This window comes from Aegilops tauschii, chromosome 4, assembly GCF_002575655.3.
Source record: "Aegilops tauschii subsp. strangulata cultivar AL8/78 chromosome 4, Aet v6.0, whole genome shotgun sequence".
NCBI classification, from domain to species: Eukaryota; Viridiplantae; Streptophyta; class Magnoliopsida; order Poales; family Poaceae; genus Aegilops; species Aegilops tauschii.
The window spans coordinates 465457443-465468816 of NC_053038.3; the positions used below are offsets into that span (position 1 = coordinate 465457443).

The window sequence follows — 11374 nt, forward strand, 5'->3', positions numbered from 1 at the left end:
AGTGAGATTCGGATGTGAAAATTTTAAACAGTGAAATACAGTATGGATGTCGCATGGTGCTCTTAAAAGAAGATACACATATCAAGGATGGTGAGTTGGTGACTTCTGATGAAGTAATTTAGCATACCAACAACAATCAATAAACCTATGAAGATAAATATGCCTTGATCGCTGGACAATCTTAACATATGAAGCACAGATCTACTTAGAGTTTTAGATTACTAAAAAATTCACATTAACCAACATTTTGTATATTTTGAGCTGTAGAAAACATGCAGTGAATTGCAATAAATTCCAATTCAGACACTGAAGTTAAATTATACTCAGGTTTGAGATTTCAGAAGCAGTATAAGAATGTAGAAAAAAGTTTCAGAAAGTACTGCAAAAAATCCCAAGACAGCCAGTCATTGTCGCTTCAGTGGCATCACCATGCCTTGGATCTGGATATTGCATCATTTGTGGGTTGCGAACCAAGATCATACATCTGCATGTCTCCACATCCACTCAAATATCTGTGGATACAAATGTCAGATCAATCAATTCACATGGAAAGATTGCATTATCTGTCCAAAATCCTGTACACGGTGACAGCACTTTCGAACTGGGGTATTGAACACAAAAAAGTAAAAAGCCCTGAATCAGAATTCAGTATCTTTGCCCATCATCCTCGCGTCCTGCCAAGTGCAGCTAAGATGACACAGCTCATACCAATAATCAATCCTCTGGATTGTGGACAAAAGAATGCACAAAGCTTCTCAATACATGATAACCTTGATTCAGTATTTTACAAAAAGAAGTCACAGACGTTAAAATAGAACAAACATAACTCAGCTGTCAGTCTGTAGATTATCTGGATCACAACATTAAATCAAATTGACCATTCTTCCTATGGCTTTTACTTGCATTGCTAATTCTAGATAAATTATATGACAGTAAAATTGCCATGGTAAAGAACTGGAGTAACAAAAGATATACTCCGTACTGAACACAACAGATATCGGGCTGCAAAATAGCAGATTATTTTTCCTTGGATAATTCAGTCAAAGTGTCAAATTACAGACAAATAACTGATACTATTTGACACAACCATCAACCAAGCTTTCTCTTCACAGATTCGAGGCAACTGCTCAAAGCTGGCTAACATCACATCAGATATGTTCATTTCTTCATTGGATTTTGCAGCCCCCTGAATCTGGCCCTCGTCGAACATTCCCAAAGGCAGAGAGTTCAAAAAGATCCATATCACGTCCTGAGGAAATCAGACAGAGTTACTTAGCAAGTTGGGTGTCTGAATAAATTTTGTGCTTGTTGACTGCTTCACTAAAGGCAGCAGGCTCATTCAAGGTAGACATTACTTACCTGAAACCCGACAATATGAGCTTCTCTGTGCTAGTTCAGATTTGGATATCTCAGTATTGTTCCCTTTAGATCGATTCACAGTAGCCTGCAAGTACGAATTGATATATCAGTTATGCTCTATAGAATAAACTGATTCGCATCACAGTAATGACTAATATACTGGTGACTACTTCAGTAGATCTGTGGCTGAAGAAAGTAGCACACATGCACAAACAATTTGCGAACAGGTAGGCATAAAATATGAGTTTGGTTCTCTCAGTTGCCTATGATGAGCATAAGCAGAAATAGTCTGCTGAACCATGGTAGTATCCACTATCTTGCTCTAGACATAGCACATTTTCAGGCAAACAACAGAGACTTGAGTGCCAAACAGGGATCTGTGGCTACTTGCGACTACTTTGAAAGATCTGTGTCTGAAGAAAGTAGCACACATGCGCAAACAATATGAAAACAGGTAGGCATAAAATAGGAAGTTTGGTTCTCTCGGTTGCCTATAAGCATAAACAGAAATAGTCTGCCGGACCATGGTGGTATCAGTTATCTTGCTCTAGACATAAACCAGCATGACAGTATCCATTATCATGCTCCAGACATAGTACATTTTTGGGTACACAACAGAGACTGGAGTGATCAAACATGGAATCTGTACCTGCAAAACCTGGCAGTTCTCCAATGTGCTCTTCCCGCCCTGTCAATTGAAAAGGGTCAGTGATACAACAAGTTCAGGAAACAAAAACGTGAGAGCGGGCAAAAGCACTACGGAAATTCAGATGTATCAAGGAAATACTAGCAAGCGAAGTTTCTTAACAACAGTTTTGGAATTGGAGTCCGTCTTGGGACCTTGGAATAGGGCACGATGTGGTCGTAGTCGTGGCAGAGGCAGCCGGGGCAGCCGACGAGCTTGCGGAAGACGATGTTGCCGAGCGCGTCGCGGCGCCACCTCTCCGGGTCGCGCCCAGGCACCTTCTCGGCCTTCTCCCAGCACTGCTGCTTCACCGCGTGCGGGAAGCTCCGGGGCTCCGACGCGGACGGCGTGTAGAGCAGCTCGTCCAGGTCGGCGACGGCGGAGGCGGAGGTGGAGGAGCGGGGGGAGGTCGCCCGGGCCGTGGCACCGAAGGACTGCGGCGGCGGCGGAGGCGGGTGGTCGGCGCGGCGCCGGCGCATCGGCTTCCGGCCCACCATTATCTTCCTATCTGGAGGAGTCTGTGTGGGCGCAGGGATACCGTTTCCGGGGTGAGCCGTTGATTTCCGAGATACCTCGAGGTAGGTCTCTACGGAAAAATGGGAAAAGTCGAGCAAAGGGTCTACTCGCACTAATCTCAAAACAATGGACACGGCAAATGTCAGGTTAAGATATCATGCTATATTTTTCTTTTAAAAAAGACCTCGGTTGAAAGGTTCACTACGAAGCATCCCAAAAATATAAACAAAAATTACATCAAGGTTCGTAGACCGAACAACCATTGCCGCCACCCGAATGAGCCGGCAACGGGTTGTTGTTGTCGCTCCCATATTGGAGTTGGACTAACCTTGTCGATGATGGCTGGTAAGTCTTCGTGCATGTGCTCCTAATAACCAGCATCCCATAGTTGCAATCATCGTCGTTGAACACTTGAATTGATCTGAATAACTTGACATCAAACTTTGTTGTTGCGTATGCGTGACGAGAAACTCTATCCTCGTTGTCCCGAGAAGCTGACAGGAATCTATGCATCCGCCCCGTCGGAACGAACTTGAGGAGGATGAGATAGACTCGAAGAAGAAGTGTCATCATTCGTCCGAGCGCTGCCCCTGCAAGGACTAAAACCCTAACACATCTACTAGTCATAGTCGAGGCACCAAGATCCCCCTCCCCGCCATTGCTCGATGGAGCGTCAGACAGATGGGAGGTGAATCCTCCATGGGCTCGCCGATGGAGATCCAGGGGAGGAAGTGATGTAGGGTGGAACCCTAGATTCAAGATCTTCCACTCTTGAAGGTGGGGAGAAGAAGAACAAGGAAGAACTTGGAAAAAACGCTCAACAAGTCCAAGTCATCATCCACTAAGATAGTACACATAAGATCCACAAGCATACAATATCAAGCAAATGGAAAGGTACTAGGTAGAATTCTTCTCAAATTCCTAGGAGATTAGGCCTTAGAAGTAGATATATCTTCCCTCGGGTGGGGGCCTTGCATCCATGAGATGGATCTTCACAGGGGCCTTGTATCCACTAAGGGATCTTCTCTAATGAAGGGCTTGGTCTCCAATGGAGTGGTAGTTGAGCAAATCTCTTCAGTTCTTAGTTCAATGTACCTTTCTAACCCTAATTCATCCAAAGGAAGAGGTATTTATAGTCTAGGGTGAGAGAGGGGAATACATGGGTCAAAACCCGAAGGCTACGCACAGGCAATTCCGGACGTCCGGTGGCTTGAGAGGGACTGGACGTCCGGTGAGCGCCGGTCTTCCAGCCATTCTTCTCGGGTGGAATGGCACAAAATTTCCAGTAGTGGCCGGACATCCGGTGGCTCTGGAGGGTTCGGATGTCCAGTGCGCATCGGAATTCCGTTAGTTTGCTTCTGGATGGGTTTTGCCGGATTTTCCGTGGAGCCCGGACGTCTGGGTGTCGGGACTTGCCGAATTTCCATGTAAGATCAGCAAGCTTGATTTTGAAATTATATAAGGGCAAGCATGTTTTGTACCTGATACTAAAAAAATCCCATAGAAATAGAACAATCTTGATACTTAAGATTTCCAAACACTCGTAAAGAAAAGATTTGTGCATGAAAGCAGACACTGGGAATCAGTGGCGACTTAGCAAATGATTACTGGGTATGTAAACAATGATTGCAAAGTGGAACAAAATCACAATATGTAAGACTAGCCACAATGGGTAGTAACATAGACTAGTAACATGCCCATGTTACTAGTCTATGTTACTACCGCATGTTACTAGTCTATGTTACTACCTTTATAGTGGGGAGTAACATATGTGTGGTAACATGCAACGCTTCATTTATTAGGCTATAGACACATTTTGCCTTGATATGTGTGATGTTACTCATACTACTAGTAACTAGCTATTTTACTACTTTCCAATCTTTCTTCATTTATTGTTTGTCACATCATCTATTTTATCTAGATATGTGTGATGTTATTACCTATGTTACTATCTATTTTATCTATATTATTATCTATGTTAAACCAAGCTGACCTTTGGGAAAAGAGAAACTGTATAATGGCCAATGGTCCCAGGTGGTAATTAAGCCGGGTTCCGAGTTCTCCCAAGTCAGGAAACCACTTCCCGACGTTGGGCACGACCTGGCGAACGAGAATGCACATTGCTTCAGCACTCATCATCTCATAGAGTCCATACATACATGGACACCTGAAATTGACGAAGAAAATTATCATTCTGCATGACTATTGAGTGCAGGAACAGAGCACTTAAGAGTTCAAACTCAGCACTATCAATCCCACACCAGAAAATATTACTATGAGGGTAGAAGCAATAATCTCAGCATAGCTGGCAGAACACATCCACATCCACATTGTGAGGGATATTATGAAGATTGCACTTTTTTGTCCCAAGTTTTGTGTAATGTAAAGAGACTACTGCACACACTAAATAAAAAGCTTTTAATTTAGTATAACACATCCACATCCACATCCTTAAGGTAGGTTGACCCTATAGAGTATAACACTATGCAGGCCACACAGATCGATTCCACGATGTAACTTGATCATGTATGGTGGCAAGACAATTAAAAAAAATACGCACATCATTCACTGGCTATAAGTATGCAAACATGTGACATAAACCATTGTTACAACTTACAATTACCTTAATGGTCTCCGCCGGTTCTCCAGCTGGAGCCGCGGTGAAGCTCCTCCTCCACTCCTCCCGCGCCGATGCTCTTCGGGCCGTCGCCGAGCTTGCGGTGCCCACCCACCCACCTACCGCTCCGCCCGCTTTTACTGCGGGGGTAATGCGCCGCGGTGTCAGCCGTAGTCTTTCGGCGATGCGACGGCGTTCCCCGCCCAGGTCTCTGTTGCCTCCGCTCCTGCCCATGCCTGCGCATGCTTGCGTGTTGGGGGTGGATTCGTCTATGGGCGATTTGCCTCCTGAGCAACAACATGTCCCCCATATCCCCCCCCACTCCTGTCTCTGTCGGAGGGAACCCCCCTCTGTCTCCGCGCGGGCAGACTGGCTGCATTCAACGCGAGCCTTCAATGCCCGTCGCTGTCTCAGCTACCCAACTCGCGTCCTTCCTCCAAGCCCTTTTATCTCCCCCGCGCCACCCGTCCCTCACACCGCTCCACCCACAAGCCCTCTCTCTCTAGACGGGTGTTTCCGGTGCCTCTCGACGCGACACTTCGTCCGGGACTGCCGGGACCCCGTCCGCTGTAGGCGGTGCCGCCGCTCCGGCCACCAAGCTCGTTCGCGCTCCTGCCCCATGGCCCCGCTCCGCCCCCGCACCCGCCCCCGCCCCCGCGCCCACCCCCGCTCCCGCCCCCACGCCTGCTGCCGCCACCCCCACCGCCACCCCATCCCCCGCCACCGCCTCCACCCCCCGCACCACGCGCCGACGCCCTACCCTGGTGCCGCTCGTCGCGTTGCAGGCCTCCCTGCTGCGCTGCGTCCCCGCAGCCTCGACGCGCCGATGGGTGCGAGCTCTCCCCCGCCTCCCGCCCGCGACGTCTCCCTCACCGCTGTGTGTGCGTCCCCGGTCGCGTCGCCCGGAGACCTTGTGCCGCACGGTTGCTCCGACCCGCCGCCCGTTGCCGCTCCCCTCCCCCGCCGGAGCTCATGCTTCCCCGTGGACCGCCGTCGCGGAGCTCCTCGTCCCGCTCGTCCTCCTTCACCGGGTCGGTTGTCTCCTCCGGGGGGCGTCTTTCGGGCATGACTCCGACCACCCTGCCTTCGTCGAAGTTTTCATGCCGGAGGGCGATTACGAGGCGGCGATGCTGCTGGCTGTCGTCTACATCGAGCCCCCCTCCGCCTTCATCAACTCCACGGTCGTCGTGCAGACCGCGCTGGCCCGGGGGTGGGCGACCTCTCCTTCGACGTCGTTCCTTCCTCGATCGGCGTCATGTACCTGCGGTTCGCCTCTCGGGCGGACCGTGAGGTCGCCATGCGTCGCCAGCCCTTCTTCCACGAGGACGCACGCATCGACCTGCACCGAGAAGAAGAGTTTGGGCGGGTCCCTCAGCGCGCCCGCTTCTGTGTCCTCCTCGCAGCGTCGGCCTTCCCCATGGAATTCCTCAACCCCGTTGGGATCCGCGCGGCCTTCTCCGGCTTTGGCAAGCTGTTGGAGGTCGACCCGCGGGTCATCGCCGGGCATGAGCTCGCCATGGTTCGTGTTGTCGTCCTCATGGAGCACCCGCGCGATCTCCCCTCCGACGTCTGGCCTTGGGGCGGGCGCTGGGGCGCGCGCGTCATTTCCATCGAGCCCCTCATGTTCTGGGACATGGCTGCCTCCTTCAACGATGACGGCGAGTACATCCCGTTCTTCATGGAGGGGCCGCCGCCGTTCGCCCACAACCAGCCCACTCTCCATGGGCGCCCTGTCCAGCGCTCTCTGGGCGTTGGCCCCGTCCTGGCGGAGCATCGTCACCAGGGCAGCGGGGGTGGCCAGTTGGCCTCTCTTCTCCGCGTCCTGAACGCCCCCCTCCCCACCCTTGCCGGGGCGCGCGACCACTCCTGGAGCCCGCCCTCCTCCGTGGTCATTTCGGAGCTGGATGGGGGGAGAGTGATGATGATGATGGGGGGGCCCGGGCCTCGTCTCCTCCAACGCCACCGACGTCCAGCACCGTAGCTCGCGCCTCGCCCTCCTTGAACCTGCCCACTTCGTGAGCGTCGAGGAGAAGGCGGTCAAGCGCCATGCTCTCAAGGAAGCCCTGCTCGGCTGCTCTCCCCGGCTTCAAGGCAAGGCCCTCCGCAACAAGGTGGTGGACGCGGTGGTCCGTCCTCTGAGCAGGAGGGCGGTGGCCGAACTCCGGGCTACTGCTGCTGCTATCTCCTCTTCTCCGGTGACTGCCGCTACCGATGTGTGATCGGCTACGGTGCCCTCGGCCCGTCCCGAGCGTGGTCGTTGTTTCATCCCGCCTGTTTGGGAGGCCTGTAATCTTCTGTTTTCCTTCTAGTGCTCGGGTGTGGTTAGGGTGTCCCCGTGACTAATCCCTCTAATGTAAGTCTCTCTTTCCTCTCCTGGAATGTCCAAGGGTTAGGCGAGTCAGATAAGTGCGACTGTGTCCGCTCGGCCGTGTACTCTGTTGACCCTTGTATCGCTTGCATCCACGAAACGAAGCTGTCCGCCTTGAACCCCTTCAAACTAGCCTCGTTCCTTCCCCGTCGCCTCTCAGCCTTTGTTGTCAAGGACGCCGACGGGAGCCGGGGGGATCGTCACCGCCTGGGACCCCCGCCTTTTTAGTCTTGTCTCCTTGCGCACCTCCCAGTACTCGCTCACCATGGTCCTGGCGTCGATGTCCACTGATCTCTCTTTTGCTGTCACCAACGTTTATGCGCCGGCAGATCATTCCTTCGCCCAGGTGTTCGTGGCTGACCTGGGCGATGTGGCCACCACGGGCGCTCTCCCCTGGCTCGTCCTCGGTGACTTTAACCTCATCCGGGGGCCGTCGCAGAAGAATAACTCTCGCTTCGACGCTGGCAGTGCGGCGTCTTTCAATGCCCCGATCAACGGGCTCGGCTGGCTCGAGCTGCCCCTCTTTGATCGCCTTTTCACCTGGACCAACAAACGTTCCCCCCAACCCTTGCTCGCCTAGACCGAGCCTTCTTCGACGCCGGCTGGGATGCTCTCTTCCCCGACTCCTCGCTCAGCTCGCGCCCCCGTACCGCTAGTGACCACGTCCCTCTGGTGGTGTCGGTGTCGACAAAAATCCCGGCGTCGACGCGTTTCTTCTTCGAACCGCCTGGCTCTCCTCCCCGCTGTTCCTTCCTTCCACTCTCCCGTCCTGGACGAGGCACCGCGGTGGCCGGGACGCGGCCGGGGACCTGTCTGCCCGCAAAAAGGCTTTCAGGTCTGCGGCCAAGGTCTGGAAACGGCAGCACCGTTACATTCCCACCTTTAAAAATGACTGTGTGTTTTTATTGATCTTCTGGACTTCCTTGAGGAGTGTTGATGTCTCTCTCCAGATGAAGCCGCTCTTCGTGATGATGCTCGCCAAGCGCTCGACGCGGCCATCCTCAGCCAGGCCACCTACTGGAAACAGCACGGGAAGTGCCGAGGGGTGCAGGGGGAGACGAGAACACTCGCTTCTTCCACACGCAGGCTTCTCAGTGCCGGCGCGGGAACTGCATCCGTGTCCTCGACGTCGACGGCTCCCACGTCATGTGGCATGCAGCGAAGGCCGACGCGCTCCTGGGCTTCTACTCCAGCCCCCTGGGCCGCACTGTCGAGCCCGTCTGAGGCTTTGATCTGGCGGCCCTGTACGCGGCTGCCGCGCGCGTCCACGGGCCGTCGCTGGTGGCCCCGTTCGCCCCTGAGGAGATCAGGCGCGCGGCCTTCTGCCTCGATCGGACGAGCGCTCCCGGCCCAGACGAGCTGGGTCCGGCCTTCTATCACGCTGCCTGGCCCACGGTCGCCCGGGACGTCGCGCGCCTGTTCGATGCCGTCCATGCCGGCACGGCGCGCCTGGATGGGATCAATCGGGCGTACATCGCCCTGCTCCCAAAAACTGCCGGTGTGCCGACGCCGGGGGGTTCTGCCCAGTCTCCCTCCAAAACGTCGACGTCAAGATCCTCTACCGCGGGTTGACCACGCGGCTGCAGAGGCAGATCAGCCTGCTGATCGACGAAGACCAGTCCGGATTCATCCCCGGCAGGAGCATCGCCGAGACTTCGTCTATGCGGCCGAGGTGGTTCAGTGCTGCTACAAGAGAGTTGCCCCCACCCTTGTGTTCAAGCTGGACTTTGCTAAAGCCTTCGACTGCATCAACTAGGCGAGCCTGCGAGTGATCATGCTGGCGCGTGGGTTCCCCGCGCTCTGGTGTGACTGGATGGATTTGATCCTCAAGTCCTCGCGTTCCGCTGTCCTTCTCAATGGCGTGCCTGGGAAGTGGTTCCAGACTCGCTGCGGGCTGCGGCAGGGGGACCCGATCTCCCCCTACGTTTTCCTCATTGTCGCCGACGTGCTTCAGCGGCTGATCCGACGCGACGATCTGATGCGTCACCCGCTGGTGGAGGGTGCGCCCCCGCTCGTGCTGCAGTACGCGGATGACACGTTGATCATTATGCGTGCGTGTCCATCTGCGGCGGCCCGGCTTCACGCCCTGATCGACGACTTCGCCGCGGCTACCGGGCTCATCATCAACTACTCGAAGAGCACGCTGGTTCCCATGGGTGTTGACGCCGATACTCTTGCGGCGGTGGTGGCTGTTATGGTGTGCTGGGTGGAGGGGTTTCCGCAAACCTACCTGGGGCTCCCTCTGTGTTGCCACAAACTTGCTCTGGCGGATTTCCACTTCATCATCGACAAGGTCGACCGGTACCTCGCCGGGTGGCGCGCTCGTCTCCTCTCCCCGGCGGGGCGTCTCGTCCTCATCAACGCTGTCCTGGACGCCCTGCCGTCGTATGCCATGGGCGCCCTCAAGCTCCCCCCAAAGGTGACTCGCGTGCTGGACTCCCTCCGTCGCGCCTTCCTTTGGAACGCGGTCGAGCGCGCCTCCGGCGCACAATGCCTCGTGGCTTGGGACCAAGTGTGTCGTGCCAAGGAGGAGGGTGGGCTGGGGGTCCGGGACCTCGCCACCCAAAACATCTCGCTCCTACTCAAGGTCCTGCACCGGCTACACTCCATGCCGCTGTCCAGATGGGCGTCATGGGTCTGGAGTTCTCTTGGAGAGCGCCTACTGCTGGACGCGCGTGGCTCGTCGCTCGCCGGCGAGCATTGGGTATGCCTGCGGGGGCTCGTGCCCCTCTACCGCTCGCTCTCCCGCGTCGACGTGGGGGACGGGCGGACGATAGCCTTCTGGGAAGATCACTGGCTGCCCTGCGGGCCGATTCGCACCGCCTTCCCTGCCCTGGCCTCCCATGCCACGTGCCGCGAGGTTTCCGTCTGGGCGATCTGCACCCTGGGGCTCGATGCTGCGCTGGTGCCGCGGCTCTCAGTCGTTGCGGCCCGGGAACGCCTCGTCCTCCTCCCACTCGTCGAGCACGGGTGGGGAGGGGCTGTGGGGGGTGATGACCGCCGACGCTTGGTTCTATGCGAGAAGGAGGACAAGCTGGCCTCGGGTGCTGCCTACAGGCTCCTCCGCCTCGGGGGGGGTGGTCGTCGAGAACAACGCATTCCTTTGGAGCTCGCCGACGCCGTCTCGGGTGAAGTTCTTCGTCTGGCTGCTTGCCCTTGACGCATCCACACCCGAGACAACCTGCTAAAGAAACACATTATCGATCTCTAGGGGGCCGGGTGCCCCGCTTGCCCCGCGCCTCTGGAGACGCCCGACCACCTGTTTTTCGGCTACCCCTTCGCCCGGGAGTTCTGGGGCGCCCTAGGCCTCGCCGCCTCTGGGGCCGAGGTACTGGCGCTGCACTGTTTCAACGCCGTTGATGCGGTCGGCTCTGTGTCTCTGCACGCCTTCGTGCAGTTGTGCTGCTGGCATCTCTGGAAGAGGAGGAATGCGGTGGTATTCAGACAGGAAACTCACTCTCTGGCTGCTATGCTAAAGGCCTGCCGCGACGATGCTGTCCTCTGGCGTTGCCGCTTCCGCTCTGAGGAACGCGGGCATGTTGATGCCTGGGTTCAGGCCCTGCATTTGTAAATGATTAGAATAGGTTAGACATGGTGTCTTGTGCTTGCAACCGTTCCCAGGCTGTAAACACTCCCCTCGTTCTCCTCTTTGTTGCCGATCTGGTGGTTGTACTTTGTTACGGCTGATACGTCTCCAACGTATCTATAATTTTTTATTGTTCCATGCTATATTATATTCTGTTTTGGAGATTAATGCACTTTATTATACACTTTTATATTATTTTTGGGACTAACCTATTAACCGGAGGCCCAGCCCAGAATTGCTGTT

The 11374-nt window shown here is 54.7% G+C and overlaps 2 protein-coding genes across 2 annotated transcripts; one reads left to right on the forward strand and one right to left on the reverse strand.

The window, feature by feature from the left end:
* Positions 1–997: 997 nt before the first annotated feature.
* LOC109751938 (uncharacterized) lies at positions 998–2604 on the reverse strand. Its single transcript, XM_020310802.4, has 4 exons — positions 2200–2604; positions 2009–2047; positions 1360–1444; positions 998–1249 (listed from the first exon to the last, which is right to left on the reverse strand). Exons 1-4 carry the CDS (start codon positions 2539–2541, stop codon positions 1167–1169), a joined length of 549 nt encoding a protein of 182 aa, XP_020166391.1. The 5' UTR covers positions 2542–2604; the 3' UTR covers positions 998–1166.
* Positions 2605–9319: 6715 nt separating this feature from the next.
* On the forward strand, positions 9320–11116 carry LOC141021964 (uncharacterized). The gene is made up of 2 exons (XM_073497829.1): positions 9320–10678; positions 10757–11116. The coding sequence occupies exons 1-2, from the start codon at positions 9320–9322 to the stop codon at positions 11114–11116; spliced, it is 1719 nt and encodes a 572-aa protein (XP_073353930.1).
* Positions 11117–11374: the final 258 nt, after the last annotated feature.

Coding starts and splice junctions, on each gene's coding strand:
- LOC109751938 (XM_020310802.4), bottom strand. CDS start 2,541: ATGGTGGGCCGGAAGCCGATGCGCCGGCGCCGCGCCGACCACCCGCCT. Junction 1,445..2,008: donor AGAACTGCCAGGTTTTGCAG/GTACAGATTCCA, acceptor TCGTACTTGCAG/GCTACTGTGAATCGATCTAA. Junction 1,250..1,359: donor CTCATATTGTCGGGTTTCAG/GTAAGTAATGTC, acceptor TGATTTCCTCAG/GACGTGATATGGATCTTTTT.
- LOC141021964 (XM_073497829.1), top strand. CDS start 9,320: ATGCTGGCGCGTGGGTTCCCCGCGCTCTGGTGTGACTGGATGGATTTG. Junction 10,679..10,756: donor CCGACGCCGTCTCGGGTGAA/GTTCTTCGTCTG, acceptor ATCGATCTCTAG/GGGGCCGGGTGCCCCGCTTG.